Genomic DNA, 27211 nt, shown 5'->3' on the forward strand with positions numbered 1-27211 from the left:
CTGGAGTTCAAAGCCTCTTGGAAAGGAGTCCGGGACATGAAGTCCACCCCAAAATTGGTAAAGGCCCCCAGGACAGAGAAAAAGAGCTGGCTTAGCTGGGACTTCTCAGCCTTGCTTCCCGGGTTCCGGGAACTGATGGGCCAGCTCGGGGTTGATTGCTCAGCTGGGGATCAGAACCCAGGTCTGGGCTGACTCTAGTGCACTTTCTTAACTACCAGCTCTGCTCCGGGCCCTGCAGGAGTAGCCACACACACCTTAGTACCAGGCAGTGACTATGAGAGCCCAGGTGAAGAAAGGTCTTTATGCTGGGAGCCCTGAGAGGCTAAGTGACAAAGTGACTTATGGGACACGGGCGATAGTGCTGGGGAAGTGGAATCTTTTACTGTTCTGGGAGGTCTGTGGTTTGGAGAAACAAGGAAGAGGAAAAAGTCACTGGACACAGAGAAGAAAAGGTTCCAGTGGATCACCCGTGTGATGGGATCCGGGATAGTCTCAGGTCTGTTATTCATTTATTCTAGTGGAGACACAATAAATAGGTTTAGGTAAAACGTTTGGTACATCAGGTAGTGTTAAGTGCTAAAAAAAAAATAAATAAATAACACAGGGAAGGGGATAGGGAGTACTTGTGTGCTGGGGGTGGGAGTTACAAGTTTATATAGAATGGCCGGGGAAAGCCCCCCTGAGAAATTGATAAGCCCTAAAGGAAAGGGAGGGAGGGAGTCCTGTTAGCGGTGACTGTGTGATGTGGCCTATAAATGTCAAGAAGGAGCAGAGTCCAGAGTCACTGGTGGCTTGAACTATTGTGAGGGAAGGAATTTTTTTTTAATTTCAGAATATTACGGTGATATAAACGTTTTGGTTATATAATTTGCTTTTGTACAGTTTGAGTTGAAGTTATGAATTTGTCTGTCATCCAGATAGTGTGCGTTGTACCCATTAGGTGTGAGTGTACCCATCCCTTCATCTCCCCTCCCGCCTGCTTGATTTCCGTTAAGTTTTACTTCCGTACGTGCATGTGTCGAGCCATTAGTTCCAATTTACTAGTGAGCGCATGTGGTGTGTGTTCTTCCATTCTTGTCATACTTCACTTAGAATGGTCTCCAGTTCATCCAGGTTGTTACAAAAGGCATCAGTTCACTATTTTTTTTATGGCTGAGTAGTACTCCATGGTATACATATGCCACATTTTATTTATCCACTCATGTATTAATAGACACTTGAGTTGTCTCCACATCTTTGCAGTTGTGAATTGTGCTGCTACGAACATTTGAGTGCAAGTGTCTTTTTTATAAAATGTCTTTTTTTCCTTTGGGTGAATACCCAGTAGTGGGATTGATGGCTGGATCAAATGGTAGGTCTACTTTTAGTTCTTGGAGGTATCTCCGTACTACTTTCCATAGGGTGTGTACTAGTTTGCAGTCCCACCGACAGTGTATAAGTGTTCTTTCTGTCTGCATCCACGCCGACATCTGTTGTTTTGGGACTTTTTGATAAAAGCCATTCTCACTGGAGTTAGGTGATATTTCATTGTGGTTTTGATTTGCATTTCCCTGATTATGATTAGAGATGTTGAGTATTTTTGCATGTGTTTCTTGGCCATTATTTTCTTTTGAAAAGTTTCTGTTCATACCTTTTCCCCACTTGATGTTTTCTTGCTGATTTGCTTGAGTTCTTTGCAGGTTCCAGGATGTATAGCATGCAAATATTTTCTCCCATTCTGTAGGTTGTCTGTTTGCTCTATGGATTGTTCCCTTGGCTTTGCAGAAGCTTTTAAATTTAATCAGGTCCCATTTATTTATTTTTGTTGTTGCTGTGAGGCCTTTGGGGTCTTCTGCATAAATTCTTTGCCTAGGCCAGTAGCTATACGAGTTTTTCCAACCTCTTCTGATCGTTTCAATAAATGCAGAAAAAGCTTTTGACAAAATTCAGCACCTTTTTATGATAATAGCTCTTAATACAATAGGCATTGATGGAACATACCTCAACATACCTCTATCAATTCAGAAGTGTCACCTCTTCTGTTCAACATTGTACTGGAAGTCCTAGCCAGAGCAGTCAGGCAAGAGAAAGAAACCAAGGGTATCCAAATGGAGAAAGAAGAGGTCAAACTGTAACTTTTTGCTGATCATATGATCTTATACCTAGAAAACCCCAAAGATTCTGTCAGGAAACTCCTGGAATTAAGTTCAGCAAAGTCTCAGGTTACAAAATCAATGTACACAAATCAGTCAAGCTGAGAATCAAATAAAAGACTCAATATCTTTCACAATAGCAACAAAGAAAATAAAATACCTAGGAACATATTTAACCAAGGAGAGGTGAAAGACCTACAGGGAGAACTACAAAACACTGAGGAAGGAAATCGCAGAGGATGTGAACAAATGGAAAAACATATCATGCTCATGGATTGGCAGGATCAACATTATTAAAATGTCTATACTACCCAAAGAGGGAAGGAATGTTGCAAATGGCATTCCACAGGATGAAGGACTTTTCGTGCTCTCGTGACCTGGCGTTAAGGATGACCCAGAGATGAAGGATGGGGACAGGGAGAAGCTCTGGGAAGACGATGCTGGTGATTTTGACATGGCATGTTATAGGCAGAACTGCAGATCATCCAATCTAGTGACCTCCAGAATTTGAGTATCATAGACTGGTAAAATGGCCAACATGATTGCCAATTTAAACAAAAGAAATCATTAAAAACTATCACCATCGGCTGGGCTCATGCCTGTAATCCCAGCACTTTGGGAGGCTGAGGTGGGAGGATCACTTGAGCCGAGGAGTTTGAGGTTGTAGTGAGTTATGATGACATCACTGCATTCTAGCCTAGGCAACAGAGTGAGACCCTGTTTCAAAAAAACAAAACACCCCCCAAAACAACAAAAACACAAAAATACCCCAGAAGTATCACCATCTATTATCTTCATCTCATAAAAGAAAGGATATGACAATTTCAGAACAAAGGACCAATTATTTAATTGAATACATTTAAACATACACGCACAATTGAAATCGTTATCATTTCTTCTCAATTCATAGGGAATATCAATACCAGCCAGGGCAGGCTTGGCCCTTATAAATCACTAGGCTTAGTGCCCAACCTTGTCTTGGACATAGGTCTTTAGGGTGTCACCAAAACAGTGAAACATGTGTCACCAAACTTATTCCTATCATACGTGAAAAGTACGGTGCGGGGAGATGCTATATATGCACAAATAGAAGACCCAGTTTTTTAGGCAATTCCCCATTTTTCCTGAGAAAATCCAAAAAGATGTAGTTCTAATTTTATTTTTGGCTAAGCTCTCATCTAATACTCTCTATATGAAATAAATCCAAACAATGTATATAATGTACCACTTAAAAAGCTGCAGAATCTAGCAGTCGACATTTGTATGTATTTTTAAAGTTTAAGAATTCATCAACTTAAAAAAGATGACAATGACATTATTTGCAACTAGAAATTCCACTTGAACGTTCCAAGAATTTTTTTAAATTACAAGAAACTTGTTTTTTAAAAAATAAAAAACTTCATAAATTACTAATTTCTACCTGCTACCAAAGGATTTGTAAGAGAAATCTACATGCTATATTAATTGTAGGTGGGAGATGGAGATGTTTATCGACTCCTTGGGCTTGAAAATCAATGCCTTTAATATCTGTGCTTATAAACTGAATAAGGATATACCAACTAATAGGTTTGCTTCAACTACGGTGTCATTCAAAATCTGCACCTAATGAGGAAAAATACATGTTATAGCCTAACATGTATGGTACTTGGAAGTTAGAACTGAATTCTAATTTTCTTCATTGGACTAAAAGGCAGAAAGCCTTCTTGACTGTTTTCCAGGCCAGTGGGGGACAGCCACACCCAAACTGGGAGAAATGAAATGAGAAAAAGTAGTTGCCGTAGCATGAAATCAGGGCAAATCAAACAAGGTTTTGATACCAGTTTGTCAGTTTTATTGCTTTTGTGGTTTAAGCTCAGCACAGCAAGGTATTATTTCTCTCTTTGGTAATTAAATTCCAGCACATTTGACAGCAAATGAAATTTCTTATCATTCCAGTTCTAAACTTTACAAAACAATGTATTTTTGAAACAATTAAGAAATAAATGCTCTCTTGCAAATTATTTAAAAATATTAATTTTTCCACATGTATTTGTACCAAATGGTTAATTTTTAAAATTTTTTTTTGGTGAAATTAATGACCCAGTTATTGAAAGGGTGACATCTTTCTAATGAACTCTTCAGAAACTCTATGAAGCCCTAACTAGGCTCCTACACAGCTGGCAATTGGGCTTATCCTATTCAGAAAACACACAGGAGCAAACTGTATAGAAAATAAAAACTTTATTTTTTTCAAGTTTATAAGATAGTTCCCATTACATATAACATCATGGTCAAGGATTCTACAGCCACGAATGCCCGCAGTCACATAAATATATCTAATCCAATCAATGCCTTTTCCTGCTAAAAGAGGCATCTGAAGTCCAGAGGGAGAGTCGTGTTCTGAGTAGAAGTCGTCCTCAATGGGATGACTCCCGTCAGTGCAGTGGGAACTAGCCAAGGAGCCTTGCTTTCTGGAGCTGTCTGACTCAGAGGTGAGGAAGGGACAGCCTGCTGATCGGGGCTGAAGCAGAACTAGATTTTCTCTCTTGTGGTTTAAGATATTTTAGAATCTCAGAATTCAGATTTGGCTTCTTTAGTGTGGTATCTGGGGAGTTCTAAGTTTTGGATGAAAAAGGAAACTAATTTAGTGGTAAGAAATAGAAGCTTGCTTAAGAGGGGCCCTCACTGCCCCCCCGCCCCCCAGGAGGAGTGAGCAGTGAGAAGAAGGCTCACCACTCCTTGGCCCGGACCACTGCTCTCCCAAGGAAGAGGGAGACAGACGTGGCTCTGCCCCTGTACTCTTCTCCCCGTTGGCTCAGTGGCACTGACACCCATTCAAGGTAGTGGACATCTAGAAGCTCCATATGCTGCAGCTGGAGTTTGCCAATCAGATCTATCGGAGCTTTAAAGCTGAGTTTGTGTAAACTGCGAACAAGCTGTGGCACAAGTCTCTTGGGACACTAGCTTTGCCCACCCTCCCCCCAACCTGCAGAGCAGGAGACAGGAACACCCCAAAGCAAACAAAAGCCCAAATGGGCATCTAAATCTGGAGCAGGTGTCCATTCTCCTGGACACAACCAGCTGCCCCAGGGGCACTGGACAGGGTGATGCTAAGGCACAGTCAGTTTTACATTCCAAAGTCAAGACTCCTCTTAAATCCAGGACATACCTGACGACTCCAGCTCTGCTGCTAGAGACAGCCCTCACCATGAAATGTGCAGACCCATCTTAGAGAACCCAGGTGCCTCGCTGGGGAAGGACTCATCATCTGGCTAGTTTTGTGGGGGCCTCTTTCTAGTAAAGAGGGCTTGGGCTTCCCCCTTGATGAAAGGACCCACAGTATCCTTTGGCCCTCAGCTTCCAACAGCACTTGATGCTACCCACTTTGTTTCTAGATTTCTGTGCTGGGGAGGAGGAAAAGACAGGGTAAATAAGAAGAGCAATGTGTTTCCTGGACAATTCAATTTGGCAAAGATGGGCCAAAAAGCTCCTATTTTCTGTCTGTCCTCTAAATGAGAGTAGGAGGAACCAGAAAGCAGTAGACTGCTCTGCTTAGAGAGCCTCCTTACCTCTCTTGGCCAAGTTCAAGTTCCTTTTGGAAAGAGCTAAGCTGGGAAGTCAGGGAAAGAAGAAAAAGTCCATTGATAAAAGAGTCCAAGTCATAGTCTAAGAGTTAAAGAGCTCCCACAGGGTGGGGAGAGGGAAGTATTTGTGTGTACTTACATGGGGTACCACTCCACAGCCTCACAAACCTGAAGCACCAACAGGGTGGCCTTTGTCCAGGACAGGAAACCAACAGCTATATTGGCAAGAGGGGGGAGGGCTTGACGCCTGAAAGTAAAACCCAGAGCTTTCTAAGATCAGCCATCAAGTGAGGCAAAGCAGCATCGGGGCAACTATGCGGAATACAGGCCAAGGCAAGGTCTACCTCAAGACTCCATCTCCCTCCCCCCACCCCCACAGAAAGCAAGGCCAAAGAGGCAGCTAAGTAATGGAGCACTGCCTTCAGCTACTCTCCAAAAACTCCCTAACACTGCGAGTCATGAAGAACTTTTCAATGAGTTCTGAAGGACTGTGTATACCAGCCCATCTCTGTTGCCATCTAGGTGACCTGGCATTGGAAGTCTTGTTGCTTTGTGCTGTAACATTTCTGAAAACGGGTAGGCAGAATCTCTGGGCACGAGTGATTATAGCTGGGCTCGTTCAAGGATGCCTCCTGAGGACCAAGCCTGCATTGCTCTCTGTGCAGCCTGGGAGAGGCTGAACTTCTTCAGCTCTAGGGAAGTTTATCCTGCCTTAGGAGATACCCAGGTTGGTCTTGGAGGGATGGGGCACCCAACAAACACTGGGCTGGAAGGCTGTGACTAGTGCCTGGGTACCCACCAATCTGCCCAGATGCTTTTTGTGAGATGTCGCTGCATTTGGCCCAGGATTAGGTTTTCAGACATGAAGCAAAGGATCCAGCACTCTCATTTAAATCAGGAAAAGTCTTTCTGGGCTTCTGGTTTCCCACTTTAGAATGGGATTTGAGAGGTGAGGTGTTCCATGAGAGACTGGGTTTTAATTACAGCAATCTTCTCTTTTCAGGCAGAGATCTGGGTAAATATTATGCCTAGGATACCCTTCATATGGCTTAAGGGCTCCCTCAAAGGAAGTCAAATACATTGGTAATTCTGGCTAAACTGTAGTTAAAAGCCGGTTTTTAGACTTGATTTGACCTCTTGGGTCCAACACCCAGAGACTGGCCAGAGCCTGGAGGTGGATGTGAGCATGACTAAGAAGGAAGAGGCTGCGGGGGTGAGCCTCTCACGGGTGAAGGGTGCTTCTCTGCAGGAGGAGTAAGTGGAAGCTTTCTGTCTCAAGAGCTAAAGAAGCTGAAATTCCTAAGAACCCTTAGCCCCTTCTCTCCAGTTTGGAGGCTAAGCCTCTGGGGACACAGTCTTTGAATAAGAGTCAAGCAGAAGGCTTAGAATTTACTGTCTAAGAAAAGGAGTTTCTAGGGTTGTGCCATTTGGCTAAAGGGGAAGGAGGATTGCGAAGGGGACTAAGACTTCTAGGATGGGAAATGCCAAAGTTTAAAGTTGCTCAGTGTCCGGTGCCCCCATAGTTCGGCAAACTAGGAGATGGAAGAACAGGGAAGGAACCATCCCAGAGAGCAGACCACTGCAGCAGCTGAAGGGGGGCTACTGCCACAGAGAGGTATTTTAGATATTTCAGTTACTATTTTCAAGGAAACTTTACACATCCCTTTCTTGCTAGAAAAAGGAGGGAAAACCTGCTTCAGAGACCAGGCCCTTAAGCTATAAAAATAACATACACATTCACCTGGAAATAAGTTCTACAGCTATGGAGATTCTAGACTGCAAGAGATGTTATTATAAAATCTGCTGCATTTATCCCATCACCACAAGTTAATAGCAGTTCTCCATCTGGTCATGGACTATGAGTGCAACTCTGCCCCAAGAATTGCCTTTTCTTTTTCTTCATTTTTTGAAACAACAACAACAAAACAAAACACAGAAGAATTAAAAGCACTGTAGCTGCACTGAGTCTATTGTTCTCTCTATCCAACTGTCTCCTGCTTCTGAAGGAGGAGGAACACGGGGGCTGCGGCTCACTCTTGGCAAAAACTGCAGCTCTTGGTTCTGATTGTGTTCTCGCCAGCGTTCCATGGAGAAAGAGAGAGGGAAAGAGAGAGAAAGATCCCAGTTGGTTCCAGTCTCTAGCTCCCTTGAGGAGTGAAAAGTTCACAGGGTAGGCTCCTTATTCCAGTTCTTAGAGAAAATCAAGCTCCAAAGCCTGGTGAAGGGACACTAGGTCCCCGTGGTTTGTGATCCTCCAGAAAGGCATGTTGTGCTGGAAGAGAGACGAAATAGCTGGTTAATCCAATTTCTTTTGGGAACTTATATTTGCCCCTACCCTTTCCCCCACAGGGTTACCACATACCTTAGGGAGAAGTCTATTTACTCTGGCCCACCTCGTATGGCTGTTGTACATTATAGGACACTTTATAAATGTGAGAGGTTGTTCCTGGTTTCAGTGGTAGCTTTGTGCTTTTATGAGAGATATACCTATTTTAGCTTTTATATATAGGGTCTTCAGGATCAAATAAAATGGCCCAGGTGAAAAATTAGTATTGATATAAGATTACATTGTCTTACACATGGTCAATTCATTAAGTTTCAGAGCCACAAGGCCCAAATCTTGCCCACGTCCAAGATGTAGGACACACAGATCTGGGAAATAATAATCCCATTACATTATTTGATCAGCATTGTGTCCAGAATACTATGTGCTATTCTGAAAGCCACTTTTTTTTTTTTTTTTTAAGAGATAAGGTCTCAGAGCCGGGTGCAGTGGCTCATGCCTGTAATCCCAGTACTCTGGGAGGCGAGGTGGGAGGATTGTTTGAGGCCAGGAGTTCGAGACCAGCCTGGGCAACATAGTGAGACTCCATCTTGTACCTGTAGTCCCAGTGACTCAGAAGGCTGAGACCCTGAGCCCAGGAGTTGAGGCTGGAGTGAGCTATGATGGCACCACTGCATTCTAGCCTAGGTGACAGGGTGAGATACTCTTTTTTTTTTTTTTTTTTTGAGACAGGGTCTCCTGGGCTCAAGTGATCCTCCTGCCTCAGCCTTCCCAGTAGCTGGGGCTACAGGTGTCAGCCACTGTGCCTAGGCTAATTAAAAAAATTTGTTTTTACCCAGCACTTTGTATGATGGAAATGTATAAGAAAAAAATTTTTTTTTTTTTTTTTTTTAGAGAAGGTCTTGCTATATTGCCCAGGCTGGTCTTTAATTCCTGGCCTTAAGTGGTCCTTCTGCCTCAGCTTCCCGAGTAGCTGAGATTATAGGCACGAGCCACCATGCCTGATTTTGGAAGCCATGGTTTAAAGGAGGGCTTTGATAAACCTAAGTGTTGGAAACCATGTTCGATGTAGCTGAAGGAGACTGGCTTTACTGACTGTCTTGTTCAAAGTGGTTCAAAGTTACTCAGAACATTGAGGTCCTAGAACACAATTATTTTGCCATGTATCCTATTTTTTTCCAATTGAGCTGCTCATGCATAATACTTAAAAGACTATTAATATACAAAAGAGGAAGCAGACTTGTTACGTTATGCTCAGGATTGCCAGATGAGGACCATTAAGTCAAAGTTCGAGAGAGACATTTTTGTTCACTGGAAGGAGGAACACCCTAACACAGCATGGCTGATCCCACGGTGGAAAAGGCTACCTGGGAATCAGTGTCCTCATCCTCGGGTATTTCCAAGCAAGGACTGCAAAGTCTTCTGCAGAGAGGCTGAAGAAAAGATCCCTCACAGGGTGGAGGCTAAACAGGATCAAGTGCTAAGGCATTTTCCAGTGGGTCTATTCTACTGTAGATGATTACAGACATCAGCTTACAGACACCAACTCTGCTAATGACTTAAGTTGTTATTTCTCTCCCCATGCCCTTCAGATCGAGAAGCACTGATGCCTATACCCACTAGTGTCTTTCCCCAAAGAGGGCAATGAGAAGCACTTGAAAATCAAAGCTTCAGTGATAACATATGTGGAAAAAACAATGTTCCTTGAATTGCTACATAAAGTAGCAAATGAAAACATAATGAGTAATAATGCCAACTAATTACCAATCTCATAGTTTATTACAGTTGCAGAGGTTTCTATGTTAACTGGGTGAAGAAAACCAGGGAAGCTGATCCTAGTTGGCAACGCAATGCCTTCAAATCTAAGAAATCAAGTTGCTGGAAGAAAATAAACTGAGGTATCAAGGGAAGAACTTCTATAGATTCATTTAGTAGATGAGGAAACTCAAAGAAGATAACTAAATTGTCCAAAGTCACACAGCTATTAAACAGATGGGATTTTAGATTCTACAACCAAGACTCTTTCATCTACTGTCTCCTTTATTAAGAAAGAATGGCCTGGAGTTGGGACCTGGATAGTGAAGAGTTTAACATCATAACAATCTTTCCAGGGCTCAAAAGCAGAAAGGACTTTCTCTACAGAAAACAACTTGATTGTACTGGTTTTTTGTTTGTTTGTGACAATCTGAAGCCTGAAAAAGTCAGAATGATTTGCCTTTTTGCAGTCCAGTCTGATGTTCTTGAGAAGGCACTGCATTCTAAGATGAAGATGGGGCCCGTCTCAGGTTTAATGCTGGGGGTTCCTGTAGCAAGCCTCAAAGGTCTTAAGATTCTTGAGTGGCAGGGAGGAGGGAGAAGGGAAGGATTTAATAACTTACAGGGAAAACTCCATTTGGGGAAAAAATGGCCCTCTTTTTTTTTTTTTTTTTTTTAAAAGAAAAATGGGAGAGGAAGAGAAGGAAGGGAAAACAGTAAAAATGTACAATAGATTGCTAAGATTTTATAGTTTTGGCCATTTTTCTAATTGCACAATTTTCTTTATGATGGTTACCTGTTTGGCTGCAATTTCTTCATCTCGTCCATCTCCAATCACTACATACGTGACTTTCTTTCCAAACCTTGACACAATTCTCTCAAAGCAGCTCTCCTTACCTGATGAGAAAAATAAATTTCCTATAAGGATATACTCTTTTTTTCCAAAACCAAAGAAAAGGGCTGCTACTAGAGTTACCTGCCTGTGCTTAGGTGGACTAAGTGGCAGCTTATATAGTTTGTTTGGTAGGATGTAGAGGTGGGAGTCAGAGATCTAGTAGACCCTCTACCCAAAGAATGTGAAATCGTGCCATTGAAACAACAACTTATTTTAACCTACACATTGAGGGTGAAGTCCCTAAGTTCTTAGTGTGAGGGAATTTCTATAAATGGGAGACTAAGGAGTCTTGTCTATGTCGAGAGCTATGAATACCACCTCTCTCTTCTACCTCTCCTGTACTTTACAGTTTACAAAGTACTTATCAATTTATTCATTTAGTTCTCAAAATAATCTAGTGAGATGGGCACTCTTCCCTATTTTATAGATGTCAATGGGACTCCCAGGTCTAGTGACTTGCTCCCAGATCACAAACAAGCTAGTAGCTAGAATTTGGACTTGGGGGGGGGGGGGTCCCTGGCTCCAAATCCAAGCTCTTGCCATTGTGCCACAATGAAAAATTAATTTTTGAGGGGAAATATTTTAGGGTAGGAAAGACAAGTGGAAGCATGAGGCCCTAATTTTTTGGTAGAAATAAGTAACAGACAAAGAGCCATTTTCATCCAATTCTTCATTTTCCAAAAACAGTCCTGGGCATGGGCCTTATATCTTTCAGTGGAGGAGGAGCCCCAGAGCAGAACTGAGAAAAGTGACCAATAAATACGGCAACACTATTTGTTATACCCAGAATTCCCTCACTTGCTATACTTTGTAGTTGTAACCAAGACATTGCATCACTGAAACTGACCTTGGGAAATGGGTGACTTAAATCCATTGTAGTTCTGAGAAACATGCCAGTGTAACAAAATTCAAATCCCATATGCAACCAACACCTAAAGCATGCACAGATGATAATGCTGTGGGAAAGGCTCTTTATGTGCATAAATAAAAGGAAATTATATCTCTTGTTCTTTCTTCACCATCTCTTATACTTTATTTCCCTGTTTCTGCCACCTTCTTCAGTTAAGCAAGGTCCTAACTTTGGCTTCCTTCTTCATCCTGCTCCATTAACCTTCTCAGTCTTTCTTCTTGCTAGATCCAATGACTTAGTACCAGGGTTCCTGTGTGAATATGATAAAGGTGTCTCTTCTTCAAGACACTTGACTGCCATCTGCTGGAAAGTTGCAATAAATATACAAATACACAAATCTAAGATGACTATAACGTAATTGACAAGAACTTATACCTCCATACTCAGAAGTCCTGCTTGGCACATCTGAGCAAGTGTAAATCTCGACATCCATAGCCCAAGTAGCACCTCAAAATAGATGGACTAGTCACCTGGACCAGACACTAGTGCACTCTGGATTCAGTCTCCCACTTATAATACAAGGCTTGGCTTAGGTGCACTTAGGTCCCTTTTAGTATTAACACTTTACAATAGCATTGTCATACCTTACATTCATATGAAGCATTCAATCAATGTTTGCTGAGTTAACATATATTAACCTCACAAATGATTCAATGGAGGACTACAGTCCATATCTTAAGCCCCACAATTCAAACATTAAATAATTCAACTAATAATGAATTTTTATGTTCAAGGTATTGAAAAATTTTGTCTAATTCCAACGATTACAGCCTTACAAACTAAGCCAACCTCTACCAGACCCACAGTCTAATATGATCTGTCTATAGAAAAAAAACTCATTAAGTGAGTCAGATTTTAGACTTTCTCCTAAGACTCAACAAAGGGAACACCTCATATTTAGAAGACAAGGACACAGAGGTATTTTTATCATCCTGGCATGCAGTAATCAAGGATGGAATACACTCTGCAATGTCTCCTCTGAAAGAACTGAGAGACAAAGAGAGTTATTAACAGCTCAAAGTAAAGATTAGCACATGAAAAAATGACTCCAATCCAATTGGTAAAATACTTCCATTTAGATTCTCAAAACAATCTTGGACATGCGCGTTCCCCTTCAGAATGATGAGGCCAATGACAAGGCAGTTTACCAAACATCAAGTAATTGAAGCTGGTGAACTGTAAGACCAGCCAAGCCTTTGGAGAACATTGGTTCCTGGGTTTCCTCTATCAAAAACACTTTTGACATTTTCAGAAGTGATTCTGAGAATTTTCTTTAATGGCCAAAACCAAACAGTGGCCATTAAGAGAACCACATTTTGAAATCATTTCAGAGGAACTGAAAAAATATTTCCTCTCCTTGCTCCCATTTCACAGTTCTGTGAAGGAAAGTCTCGAGCCTCCCACTGTGGTTACCATGGCACCAGATCCCACTGCAGCTTCACAAATTAGCTCCGGATGAACTGAGACTGAGGGAAACCACCAAATAAGCACACTTACTGTCAGAGGGAATGAAATCACTTCCATTAGATTGATGAGCCTGTGGGTGCCAGGACTCGGTATAATGAGCACTACAGAAAATCTACCTTGCAGGTGTGGGGGCTCAGTGAGTGTTCTGGGTTCTTACGACATGACATAGTAAAGCAGTGACAGCAGCAATATCCAAAGGGAGCGTTCATATATGTTCACTCCAACTCAATCTCTTGTAAATGAAATAATTCAACCATAAAATAAAAGGGAGAATAAAAAAGCCCACAGATGCCTGCATAACTACCTAAAAATAAGATATTATAGATTTACTTGAAATTTCCTAAATACCCCTAAAAATGTGAACATTTTAAACCTTAATATAAATGTTACATACTGTACATTTATCTGTGATGTATTTTTGTGTTCAACATTGTTTTTTATATTAATCCTTATGAGTAGATGTAATTTTAGCTCATTCACCTTTAACTGCAATATAGTATTTCATCGTTTGAATAGATCTATCCATTTTCTGTTCACAAACAGGTTCACAGACCAATTATTTCCAATTATTTTCTATTATGAACAAGGCTGCACCAAAAAAATCCTTGCACATGTCTCCGCCCTGTGCATATGAGAATTACTCAAAGGCAGGGGTCAGCAAACTTATTCTGTAAAGAGTCAGACAATAAATATTTCAGACTTTGCAGGCCATATGGTCTCTGTTCCAACGATTCAACTCTGCTACTGCAGTGTGAAAGCAACTACATAAATGAGTGAGCATGACTACGTTTCAATAAAAACCTTACAAAAACAGGCAAGGAGCAGGATTTAGCCCATGAGGTGTAATTTGCAGATCCCTGCTCAAAAGTACATATATCTCAAAGTGGAATTGATCACAGGGTCACGTACATCTCAAACTTTATTAAACATTAACAAACTGTTCTCTAAAAAAGGTTATATTCCTTTTCAATTCCATCTGCAGAGTAAGAGTTCCCATTACCTTAACACAGCTTGGCACGACTGTCAAGACTTAATTTTTCTCTATCTGATGGGTGTGAAATGCATCACATTTTAATTTGCATTTCCTTAAGTGGTGAGGTTAAGGAATTTTTCATATGTTTACTGAGAGTAGGGTTTTCCTTTTCTGCAAACTGGCTATTTCAAGGTTTTTGCCAATTTTTCTATATTCTATATTCGCAATTGCTGCTTATTGACTTGCAGGAATTCTTTACAGATTCTGTATACTAATTATCAATTAAATGTTTTGCAAATATCTTTTCCCAGTGTATGGCTTGTCTTGTCACTTGATGTTATCTTTCATGGTATATAACTTTAAAAGCTTCATGAAATCAAAACAATCATTTTCTTGTTTTTTTTTAATAATATCTTTTGATATTTAAAAAAGAGATCCTTCCTCATCTTAATATGATACTGATTCTTCTATATTTTCCTCTAAAAATTAAAGTTTTGGCCGGGCGCGGTGGCTCACGCCTGTAATCCTAGCACTCTGGGAGGCCGAGGTGGGCGGATCGTTTGAGCTCAGGAGTTCGAGACCAGCCTGAGCAAGAGCGAGACCCCATCTCTACTAAAAATAGAAAGAAATGATATGGACAGCTAAAAATATAGAAAAAAAAAAAATTAGCCGGGCATGGTGGTGCATGCCTGTAGTCCCAGCTACTCGGGAGGCTGAGACAGGAGGATCGCTTGAGCTCAGGAGTTTGAGGTTGCTGTGAGCTAGGCTGACGCCACGGCACTCACTCTAGCCTGGGCAACAGAGTGAGACTCTGTCTCAAAAAAAAAAAAAAAAAATTAAAGTTTTGCTTTTCATGTTAAGTTTTTTTTAGAGACAGGGTCTTGCTCTGTCACACAGGCTGAAGTGCAGTGGCCTGATCATAGCTCACTGCAACCTCTAACTCCTGGGCTCAAGCAATCTTCCCACCTCATGTTAAGTTTTTAATCCACTCGCAATTTATTTTATTAATGAAAAGAAGGAAAACAATTCTGCCTTTTTTTCCCCCATATGGGTAACCCAATTATCCTAACACCATTGATTGAAGGTAAATTCCATGAGGACAGAGGACATTTGTCACTGCTGTGTTCCTAGTGCCTTGGCAATGCCTAGCACACAGCAGGCACCATTATCATTTTTCCTCATCTAATGGATCATTTCCATCTACATATGAATTTGATATAGTTTCTCTTATGAATCTTATAAATCCTCAAGCCCACATACCCCTCCAGCTACTGCCTTCCTTCTTGTTCTTTAAACAAATCTCTTCCAACAACATACAACGACAATATAGTTGTATCATTGCTGTCTTCAACTCCTCTCTTCCCATTCTCTCTTAAACCCATTCCAATTAGGATTTCATCCCCATCACTCCACTCAAACTGCATGCCAAAGTTAAAAACCACCTTCAATTCAAAGGTCTCATTTGACTCATCAACATGCGATAGAATTGATCACCCTTCCTTCGTCTTTCAAGACACTATTCTCCTCATACTTCAAGGGCAATCCTTCTGACACTTCTGCTGGGTCTTCCCCATGATCCAAACGTTTAAATATTAAAGGACTCCAGGGCTTAGTTCTTAGACCTCTATTTTTTGCTATCTGCATTCACTTCTATGATCTCATCCAGTCTTAAACAACCATGTGTACACAAGAACTCACAAGTTTGTATAGCTAGTCAGTATCTCTCAACTTCCAAAATCAGATATCCAACTGCCTACTTGACATCTGTTTGGAAGTTTAATAATAATTTCAAATTCAACATGTCCAAAACTAAACTCCTAATCATTCTTTCACAGTCTTTTCCATTTCACTGAATGACATCTTCATCCTTTCAGTTGCTTAGGCTGAAATCCTTGGAATCATACCTAACTTCTTTTTCTTTCAAATCCTAGATCCAAACTATCAGCAAATCCTGTCAGTTCTGCCTTCATACTGTCACCCGGTATCTGATTACTTCTCAACCTCCACTGCTGTTAATACCATCTGGAAGCCACCCATGATCTCAGGCTGGGTTGTTACAATAACTTAACTTTTCTACCTGCTATCCTCCTCAAGACCCTTGAGGAGGGTCTTAGTGAGACTAATCCATTTAAAGTATAAGTCAGGCTGTGCATGGTGGCTCATGCTGGCAATCCCAGCACTTTGGGAGTTCGAGACCAGCCTGAACCAGAGTAAGATCCCATCTCTACCAAAAAAAAAAAAAAAAAAAAAGTGTAAGTCAGATCATGTCACTCTTCTGCTCAAAATCTTAAGTGCATTTCATTGTCTAAGGCCCTACAGAAACTCCCCACACTCTCCTTTAACCTCTCAATCTCATTTCCTACTATTCTTTCTCTCTTGTTCTTCCTTGAACATGACCCCAACTTTTCCCACTGGTTCCTCTCCTTAGCAGTTCTTTCCCCAGACATAGGCTAATGGCTCATTCCCTTATGTCTTTGCTCAAAAGATACATGTTCACTGAGGCCTTCTCTAACTCCTATTTAAAACATGACCTACCTTGGCTCCCTGACTGATTTTTATCCACAGTACTTATTACCATCTGACATATTTTGTTTTACTTATTGATTGACTGTCTTATCCCATGGGGCAGGGATTTTTTTCTTTTTTGTTAACTGCTGCACCCCCAGTACCTAGAACAATGCCTGGGACATAAAAGGTAATCAATAAATAAATATATATATACATTTTCTGGTCAACTTGCATCTAAGAAAACATTTGTTGAATGAAGGAAAAACACAAGTGTCAATAGGATTTGGTGGGCTTATCTATGACCTCCACAGATCCTGGGATATAAAGAAAATTAGATTTTTTTATGTAAAAAGCTGATCAACAGGCATGTAGTATAGATTAGAAAATGAATGACCACAGCTCATCTTTAAACTCCAGGACCCTCCCCTTTGCTACAATAGGGAAGTAGGGACTACACACATAGACTAAAGGATATGGGGGCAAGTGGATGGTTTCCCCAGAGCACATATAGAATTAGAGTGAGACATTCTGCTGTCTTCTCAGCTGCACAAGTGGTTTTGTATAAACCTGATGCCAATTAATTAATCCAGCCAATATTTATTAAGTACCTATCACTTTATATACTTGGTATTAAATATATTTTTAGAGGTTAAAAACTACCTTCATATATGCAGTCTCATTTGATTTTCACAACTTCCCAATGGATTTTCAATTACATGAGAAAACTGAGGCTCGGGAGATAAGATAATTTGGTTAAGGTAAGAGCTAGTAAATAGGGGAGCCAGGACTTAAATCCTACTCCGTGATTTTTATTTTCTTTTTCCTTTGTAGAAAATTGTGGTAAAATATGTATAACTTGTAATTTACTAATTTAAACTTCAAAAAAATTTTCATTGTGATAAAAAACACATAACATAAAATTTACCATCTTAACCATTTTTAAATGTATAATTCAGTGTGAGTATTTAAGTATTCTCACACTATTGTCCAACAGCTTTCTAAAACCTTTTCACACTATAAAACTGAAATTCTAAACCCATTGAACATTAACTCCCTATTTCCTCCCTCCCTTCAGTCCCTGGTAACCACCATTCTACTTTCTAAGAATTTGACCACTCTAGGTATCTCATGTAAGTGGAATCATACAGTATTCGTCTTTTTGTGACTGGCTTATTTCACTTAGCACAATGTCTTCAGGGTTCATCCATGTTGTAGCATGTGTCAGAATTTTTTTCCCTTTTAAGGCTGAATAATATTCCATTATATGTCTATACCACATTTTGTTTATCCATTCATCCACTGATGGACATTTGGGTTGCTTCTACATTTTGGCTATTGTGAATAATGCTCCCATAAATATGGATATGCAAATAATCTCTTTGAGAACCTGCTTTTGGATATTTGGATATATCCCAAGAATCTGAGACTTAATTCTTTCAGATATTTATGCAGAAGTAGGATGGCTGGCTCATATGGTATTTCTATTTTTTAATTTTTTGAGGAACCACCATACAATTTTTCATTAACAGTTTCTTTTTTCTTTTTTTTTTTTAAGAGACAGGATCACATTATGTTGCCCAGGGTGAACGTGAACTCCCAGGCTCAAGCAATCCTCCTGCCTCAGACACCCAAGTAGATGGGACTATAGGTATGTGCCACTGTGCCTGGCAACATTTGCATTATTTTACAGTTCTACCAACAGTGCACAAGGTTCCAATTTTTCCACATCCTCACCAACACTTGTTATTTTTTGACAGCAGCCATCCTAATGGGTGAGAAGGATTTTAACCATTTTTAAGTATTCAGTTTAATCCTTGATTTTAAATCTAGTGCTTTTTCTATCATCTATTTTCTGAGAAAAAGACAGAAAACTTGAAATGAGGCAAACATAGATTTCTAAGCTAGATATTATGTTCTTTCAAATATTATAAAAGATATGTTTATGTAACTAGCTGTTAGGCCTTGAGCAAGCTATATAACTGCTAAGCCTCAACTGCCTCATCAGAAATATCAGAAGACTGTTGTGAGGGTTACAGATCCTATATACAAAGTTTCTAGTAGAGAGGCTGGCAAATAATAGGTATATCATGAGTAGAGAGTTTTATTATAAGGCCAGTGACAAGAAATAGAATAGAAACCATACCAATTTTGGTAGCACTATAGATGTTTTCAATAGGAAATATTTCTCCTAGTCCATAAAGGAGAACCTTGGCCAGGGCTGGAACCAGCTGGGTGGTAGTGATCAGAACATTCACACAATTCTTTCTAGAAGGGAGTAAGAAGAAAAAGAAAAGAAACAGATAAAACTAAACTGACCTGGGGTAAGAATTCAAATGGGCCACCTCTTTAGGATGTAATTATTAAAAATTAACCTCAAAGGGCCTGGTATGATACATCCAGTGCCAATGTTCAGCTATTATTATTATTATGATGATCTTATTATTTCAGGTTATTTATTTTCTATATTATTAAGAGATCCTACTCTTTTTTGTCTCTCAGTGGACACAGAGCAGCAACTTAATTCTTGCCTAATGATCATTCTAGCTCACAAACACTTGTTAGCAAATACTACCAACCTGTGTCATTGACAGCATATTTCAGAAAACAAACAGCAAAAAGCTCTCAGGCACTGCACTATTTTATCTGAATGCAATTCAGTCCATAAATGAGATATGATTTAAGTTCTCTCTGCTCTTCATACAACAGCAACACAAATTCTATAATACACATTAATTTTACATGTCCTTTACCCTCACTGGATATCTAGCCCTCAGTGTCAGTTTTATGTTTACTAGGTTGTGCATCTGGAATTCCTGCTGTGAGGGAGGGAGCAATAGGGTACTGGAGCAGACATGGCTGCATTTATTTCCTGGTCTAAGCCTCATGGTGATATTTCCACAATCTGTTTCCTGTACCCTTTTTCTTTTGATTCTTGCCTTCTTGAGTGGGATTGAGCATACTTCTTGGCGTTTCCTACACTTAGGATATTTGTGATATGGCTCCTACCTGTCTTCTTTGATGTCGCCAGGCCAATCTCCTGGGTTACTGAGTTTTAATTTTGTGAGCAAAAAGTAAGGAGAAAGAAAAAGGATTCTGTATATAAATCTTCTCTGAAAACTCTAAGGTATGCTGTTAACATAAAATGACCTTGTCTCCCACCCTAACCTAAATACTTCCCTACAGCAGCATTTCGACTTCTCTCTCTCCTATCCCAAAACCTATGTTAGGCAATTGCCTGTCCTGGATTCGGGCAGTAAAGAGTGTGTCTCTGAAAAGATGAGAACTAAAAGAATCAATCATTTCCATACCTGGACTGGATGAGGAGTAAGGACTTCAGTGCTGTTCCTAACCAGGAATCTGTTAAAACTTCAATTTCTGCTCTTAATCTCTGTAGTGCTTCCTTTCTTTGGGGACTGAGGAGGCCTTTGGGAATAAAAGCAGACATGTTTATCATTTGACAACATATACTTGCTGATACTGAGAAAGCCACTTCTAAATTCAATTTAAAAATAATCTGAGTCACTAAAATATTTTCCTGAGCTAATATATTTCTTTTCTTAAAGAAATCTTAGAGTAGTGCTACTTAAAAAGCCATTTTGACTTTCTTCATCAGAATGTTTTGTTATGGGGCATGACAACAATAAAATCAGCTGACAGAAACATGATTGCATTCTGGTACAAGCTCCCTTTTTCCTCACTAACCAGTAATATCACTTGCAGATCGGTGGGCCACACTTTGAGTAGCACTGCTTTAGGTCATGACATAGAACCAAAGTGGAAAAAATGAGTGTTACAGCTGGAGGAGTCCTCAGTAGTTCTAATTTCTTTCTAAAAGAAACCAAAGTCCAAGGGAGAAAGGGGGCCGGGTCTAAGCTTACATATTAAGTTAGTAGCTTTTTGTCTCAGGAAGTCTTTCCATTACTACACATGACTCCCATGGTGACTGCGCTTCCACCTGTGTCAGAGTATGTCAACTTGAGATTCCAGGGTGAATGAGCAACTCTCTGTACTGTACTTACTTCTGAAACAACTCCGGCTGATAGGCTAAAATACTACATAAGACTAGACAATTAAGCACAAAACAAAACAGAACTTGATGGGAGCTTGTTGTTGGACACTTGAGATAAAATATTCAAATAAATCTGGCTCTGAATTTTCTGTAGTGAAGGTAAAAAAAAAAAAAATTCTATTAGCTATACTATTATATTAGCAATACTCCATAAAAGCAGAAGGCATTTCTGTGAGGAGGAGAACTTGGAGTATAATCTGTTTTGACTGATGGTTTCAAAATGCAAGCCTAGAATTAGATGACTCTTATTTAACATTTTGGATAAAACAACAACAAAACCAGTACATATATGTCACATACTTAATATATGATGTGGTACTTCTGTTAATTCATATTGTATAAAACATACAGCTGGACATTATTTTTCATCTGTTCCCCAAAGTAGGCTTGGGGGATTCTCACAGAGGGTTAAATCATTTTCTTTAGGAAACCAGGTCCAGGCACTGGGCAGGGAAAGGATCAGAGACTTAGGTTATATATAAAAATTAACCAAAAAAAGGTTAATGTGTGTGAGAGACAAAAAGTATAACAAAAAGACTTGGAGTTGCCAAAATAAAAAATACTAGCTCTAAATCATGAGAAGAAATAAACAATAAAAAGGGGAATCTGAAAAAAGTAAATTAGATTGCTAATGTCTGGAAGCCCATGGTTTTTATCTGGTTTTAGAGGGCTAAACAGAAATGAACCAAACTGAATTTCAAAGCCAACTGAACTACACTCCGCACCACCCTGTAAGGCAACATGGTGCAGTTAAAGGATTCTTGACCTGGAGTAATAATATACCTCATGTACATTTCGTGGGCATGTACATCTTTGAGGGTGATGGTTCATAGTTTTAAGTATCTTCTCATAAGGGTATCTCGCCAAAAAAGGAACACATGAATATAAAATGCCCTGGACCAAAAGTTAGGGAATGTGGATTCTAATCATGGTAAGGTCACAAGCTTGCAATGTAACCATGGGTAAGCTGCCCTTACTACCCTGTGATGGACATCAATTTTGTCAGCTGTAAAATGAGGAATTTATATGAGATTTCTAATGTCTCTTCTAATTTGGCCAATCTGTGATTAATTCTAAATAATAGAATTATAGCCACAGTGGCATCTGGTATTTGAAATATTTCTCGACAAAGAATTTCCAATGTGCTTCAAATCATAACACATTGATACTGCCATCCTACAATGCTAGACAAACTTACTAACTAGCTCTACTTAACTTGTCCTGATGGTTATAATAATCAGTCAAAAAAATGTGGCACCCTATTAACTAGTATTGACAGTTGTTACTAAAGAATAAAACACATCATCAAACATAATCTATGGAACACATGTCCTTTAAAAAGGCATTTGTCTAAGAGAACAAGAGAACTCTGCAAAGTTATGCTAAGAGAAGTCCATTAGAAATGCAGAGCTTCTTCCCAAAGGTTTTCAACCAAACCTCCATTTTTTTATAGAGTGAACATGTTACTGTGGCATAATTCATAAGCAGTTGCCAGGGGAATCTAAGGAATCCCTGGAAAGGAAAGCAGGAAATCAGAAAGAAACAGAGAATTAGACTGGCTGTATGCCACACTTACCACCCACGTTGCTTTTATGCTTATCATAGATTTCTCTCACTTTTCGGTAGCGGAAAGCCAGTTTTCTCATCCAGTCCACACCTCCCTGGACACCCACAGAGGAACCATGGCTGCCACTGCCTCCTGAGCCACTGAAACCATCTGTTGAGAAACTGTAGTTGCTGCAAAGAGAGAGGATAATGAAAATTAAAATCTATACAGTATGGGGTTTTTGGTTGAGAGCCACCTGGGATTGTCTGTCTTGTTCCTGGTATCTAATAAACAAGGCTAATGGCTTTAACAATCTTCTCCCTTAATCTTCGTATATGAGAGTCTATCTTCCATTAGTCCTCTACCTCACCTCTATGAATTCTATCAAAGAAAGGATTGGGAGAGAGGGAAGGAGAAGAAGAAACAATTCAAGCACTAGCATTCACTAGAGGTTGGCTTGGAAGATACAGCATCTTTTTCATTAATGATAGACAATACCATACAGTGAAAAATGCAGAATATAAAATTTTGTCATACATACATACATACATACACACACACACACAAAATGACTGCAACTATATAAAAAGGAGAAATGTAAAAAAATAATGGAAGGAAATGACCTGAAATGCCAATAACGATAAAATGGCAGATTTTCCCCCAGTGATCTGCTAGCTAGTTTATTAAGTTCATGGGTCAATGTTAGTAGCTTCAAAATATGTCCACAAATTCTTTGCTACTCCTCTCTTCTAATTCTGTTCCCCTTAGGTATGGGATATACTTAGAATATAAATAGAAACTGGTGAAAATGATAGTGTTAGAATTCAGAGACTAAGCTTTCTCTTGCTCTCTCTTGGAGCACTTGCTCTGGAAGAGGCCAGCTGTCACATGAGAACATTCAAGCTTTCCCACGGAGAGGCACATGCAGCGAGGAACTAAAGCCTCCTGTCATCAGCCACACGTGAGAGACTCCAGCCAACATCTTGATTCCAACTCCAGAGACCCTGATTAACAACTACATAGCCAAGCCACCTTCAAGTTTCTCACTCACAGAAACTCTGAGATAATGAATATTTAATTATTTTAAGCAACTAAGCTTTGGGGTAGTTATTAGACAGCAAGAACAGATAACTAATACAGTTATACAGACCGGGAAGGATTAATATTTTGTAAGTAAAGATTTTAAAATGACTGACAGAATTAGAGACAACTTGGTTCAACCAAAAGTCAAAATAAAGTTCAATATGTTAAGAGTGAGACTCTGTATTTAAGAAAATAAAGCTGCCGAGACATAAAATAGTCACATGTATAAGAGGAAAAACAACTGGGGTTCACAGTGGATCATATACTGCTTCACATCAGGCTCTTTTCTAAACAGAATAGTAAAGTCTCATAAGAAAGGTGTCTTCTGTGGCTGTGCAAGGCCACAACATGCACAAGTAGATGCTACTCCTGAAAGTGAAACCTTTCAATCTTGTCAGCTCTATCTGACTAGGTTCGTACTAAGGTGGTGTCCAGTTCTGCTCTGTATTAGAGAATTCATGGATGGAACACTGAATTTTACGGTAGTCACTGGGAAACACATTTTAATTATGCAAAGGGATAAACATTAAAACAAATTAATATGAAAAGACAGATGTGATAGTCTTTTTTACTAAAAGTCTTTAAATATAAGCTAGATAAATTTTGGATCATTCTTAGCTAAGACTACTGGACCAGAAGACAATAGCCACAAGAATAAGAAGGAGACTTCAGCAACCATTTGGCCACTGAGACCTCAATGGTATAGCTTTCACTATAATAAAATGTTTAAGATTGTCTTCCACAGGGTTATTCCTGACACCATCAGACTCCTGCAGTTAGTTTCCTTGGTGAAATTTTAGATGCTTATTTGCATCTAAAACTACCCACACTGGAAGCACATTTTCTCCTGACGGAAAATCTGGCCAAAGAGAAACTAGTATATCCTTCACTTTGGAATGCTTCTCCTCATCTTGTCATTGCTACCTATTCTTTAAGGTCCTGCTCAAATGCTACTCCACTGAGAAGGCCTCTCCATCGTCGGCACTACCTGCTCCCTATTCCCATCAGAATTACTTCCTTCTCTGTGCTCCACTGTATTTTCTATTGTCACCTTCTCACACTGTATGTCATGGTTTACCATGTTTGCTTCTGTGTCCTCTGATAGATTGTGAGCACTTTCAGAGTTGTAACTTATTCATCTTTGTTTTCCTCTGCACCTACACAGATCTTGCACATAATAGGTATACTAATGTTCAAGACATCATTGTATTTATCACCTCAAGTCTTGGCCATTGTCATCAGAAGCCACATCTTCCACATGTACCTGGTCACACTCCTGTTAAAAGACAAAACATAATATTTCAGTCCCGGGAGTAGAAGAGCTATTATTGCTATGACATATTGTAAAAAGATCACATACGATGGCAGGATGATGAAATGTCTTACGGTCTCTCTTATGTGTAGGTGATCACTTTCATACCCCTTGCTATCCAATTTCTCTTATGGCCTGATTCACACCCCACAGTCTTCATGAAATTTTCCTTAACTATCCCATCCCTAATTTCTGCTCTTCTCTCAATAGTTCATTTCTCCAACAGCTCATGGGAATAAGCACAAGCTCCCTTACACTTCAGGTGTATCTATGTCCTACGCCAGACTATAAGTCCTATCACACTGTAGGCCACTTGGGGCACGAACCACATCTTACATCTCCTTTGCGTCCCTCTGGTCTAGTCCAATGCCCTTACAAGCATGTACCCAACAAATTTTTGTAAATGAAACAGAGTATGGTATCAAAACTGAGAATGACTGAAATAGAAATTTATAAATTCAGACTTAGGAGGTAGAGAGATCATCTAATTCAATCTCCTCATGTTCTAAAAGTGAGGTGAAATGATTTTATCAAGGTCATACAACTAGTGAGTGGTAAAAGGAGAACAGAAAGAACCTAAGTTTTTTGCTTCTAATCCAAGGTTCTTTCCACCAAGCCCATGCTACTACTGATATAAAATGCCACCCACTGCCTAACTCTGATGGATGTACTCCTCTAATACCACCTAGGGTACCTGCATCAGAATCCTCTGGGGAAATTTTTAAAAAAATGCATATTCTTGGATCCATCCCAGACCTCCTCGAATCAGAATTTCTGGGATTGAAGTCCTAGAATCTCCATTTTTACGAAGTTCCCCAGGTGATTCTTATGCCTCCTAAAGTTGAGAACCACTGACCTGGGGGGCAGGAACACATTCAGGTCAAATTCTTCACAGAAATTTCAGTCCTGAGTGAGGACTATGTCTAGAAAATCATTACAAATACAATTGGGCAATAATTATTGGCACATAGTAGGTTTTCAATAAATGTTTCCTGAATAAAAACTATGATGTCCCAATTTAGCAATATGTGAAGCTGAGGGAAGCTTAAAGTATTAAGGAGTTCAGAAAAAAGTACTGAAGTTTAGAGCCCTATTAATTTAATTAATTGGAGAACTGTCTATTGAGAATTAGATTCTATTTTTTAAAAAAATGATTATTTTATATTTCTAAAATGCTATCTTATTTTACTTTAAAATGTTTACTATTTTCAAAAACTAGGTAACGTATGTAGTATACAGCTCAAAATTCAAAAGGGCGTGAAGTGTAGAGTCTCCTTCCTCCCACCTCTGTGTCCCAGCAACACATTCCCCTCCCCAGATACAATAACTGTTAGTAGTTTCCTGCATAGGATGACTGCTTAACTGAGGCCCAGAATGGGAACATAACTTTCCCAATCTAAGATTCTTGCTCTGGTCTTCCAACTCCCAGTGGTGTGCTCTTTCTGCTACAACACATTTACCACAAAAGTGAACTCAAATGTCAAAGCCAAAAAATGTCCCTGTTAAGCTCTTAGTGTTTCTTAATTTTCCAGCACCTAACTAAAAAATGATTCTGTACATCAAGGTTAACCTGTATATGAACAATAAACATGTATAGAATATAATGGGTTACAATAACCATTTATAGATTTGACAAATCAAGAGACTATCTTTTTTGGCCCCGCCCCCTTGAAATAATCTTTTAAAAAGCTAAAATTGAAGAACAGTCAAAATATAATTGAGAACAAAAATAATCAAACCCATTTTATATATATTATTTAATATGGATTAATAAAATGGAATACTGGTTTATATGTCAGTGTTTTACCTGATAGGCTGGCATGTCCCTTAGTGCTAGATCACCTTCAAATAAGCTAACAAAAATCAAATTTTTGAGCCAATAAAATTGAGGGCCAGAACCAAGACTGTGGTGACACATCCATGGCACTATTTTTCTAAGACTAGATATGCTTAAGTGGCCAGCTGATCTCTCCATACCCACCCGCTAACTATGTTTCTTCTAAAACAGCTTTAAAACAGTTATTGAACAAAACTTCTCACCAAAGCACGGAAGCAATTTAAAATGCTTACCTCTAAGTCATTGAAAAATAGATGTGTATCAGCCACTTCAAAAATCATTTCTTCCATTGTTAAACCTGAGCCAATCACTACTGTTGGGTCCTAGAAGACAATTAAGAGGAAAATTTGCCTGACTTGGTAATCCCAGCACTGGTTCTAATCTTCAAATATTTCAAAATTATTTGGGGTCAAGGCCAAAACAACAACACAAGCCCACAATAGTGCTTCAAACTATAACCAATGCAATTTAATTCATAGTTACAGGAATCCAGGATTGTGCAATAGAGAAGATATGGACAGTTAAAAATTTTAGGACTTCAGTTTCTAGAAACTAGAAACAATAAAAGTAAATGGGGACAGAGGATATATTTTAAAAAACTAACTCAATGCTTAACAGTCAAAACAATATCCATCATTCCCTTTGGAGCTCTCCTCCCACTTAAAAAACATTCACTAAATTTCTGGGAAATTCCCTGTTCCAGAGTAAATTCTAACTATTGTTGAAATATTGCCATTATAATATTCATTATCTTGCCTGCATGTACACACACATATATGTACACACACAAAATATAACGCTAGAAGCCAGTTATCTGATAATCTCAACAACCAAGAAGTAAAGAAAAGCTGCAGAACCAAAATATTTGCAGGAAAAC

The 27211-nt window shown here is 39.4% G+C and overlaps 1 protein-coding gene across 2 annotated transcripts in view; it reads right to left on the reverse strand.

Annotated features, from left to right (window-relative positions):
- Nucleotides 1–4385: 4385 nt before the first annotated feature.
- EYA3 (EYA transcriptional coactivator and phosphatase 3) overlaps nucleotides 4386–27211 on the reverse strand; it is a 100463-nt gene continuing 77637 nt past the window's right edge. Inside the window, exons 12-18 of one of the 2 annotated variants that reach the window (XM_069479644.1) lie at nucleotides 26568–26657; nucleotides 24403–24461; nucleotides 22133–22293; nucleotides 19796–19910; nucleotides 18631–18752; nucleotides 10531–10631; nucleotides 4386–7967 (exon numbers count right to left, since the gene is read on the reverse strand). In XM_069479644.1, coding sequence (XP_069335745.1) covers nucleotides 7887–7967; nucleotides 10531–10631; nucleotides 18631–18752; nucleotides 19796–19910; nucleotides 22133–22293; nucleotides 24403–24461; nucleotides 26568–26657 — 729 coding nt within the window. In that variant the 3' untranslated portion in view covers nucleotides 4386–7886. Of the gene's footprint in view, nucleotides 7968–9738; nucleotides 9858–10530; nucleotides 10632–18630; nucleotides 18753–19795; nucleotides 19911–22132; nucleotides 22294–24402; nucleotides 24462–26567; nucleotides 26658–27211 lie in introns of those variants that run through there. The other variant, XM_069479645.1, reaches the window with a different exon arrangement.

Source organism: Eulemur rufifrons, chromosome 8 (genome assembly GCF_041146395.1).
Source record: "Eulemur rufifrons isolate Redbay chromosome 8, OSU_ERuf_1, whole genome shotgun sequence".
In the NCBI taxonomy this organism is placed as follows: domain Eukaryota; kingdom Metazoa; phylum Chordata; class Mammalia; order Primates; family Lemuridae; genus Eulemur; species Eulemur rufifrons.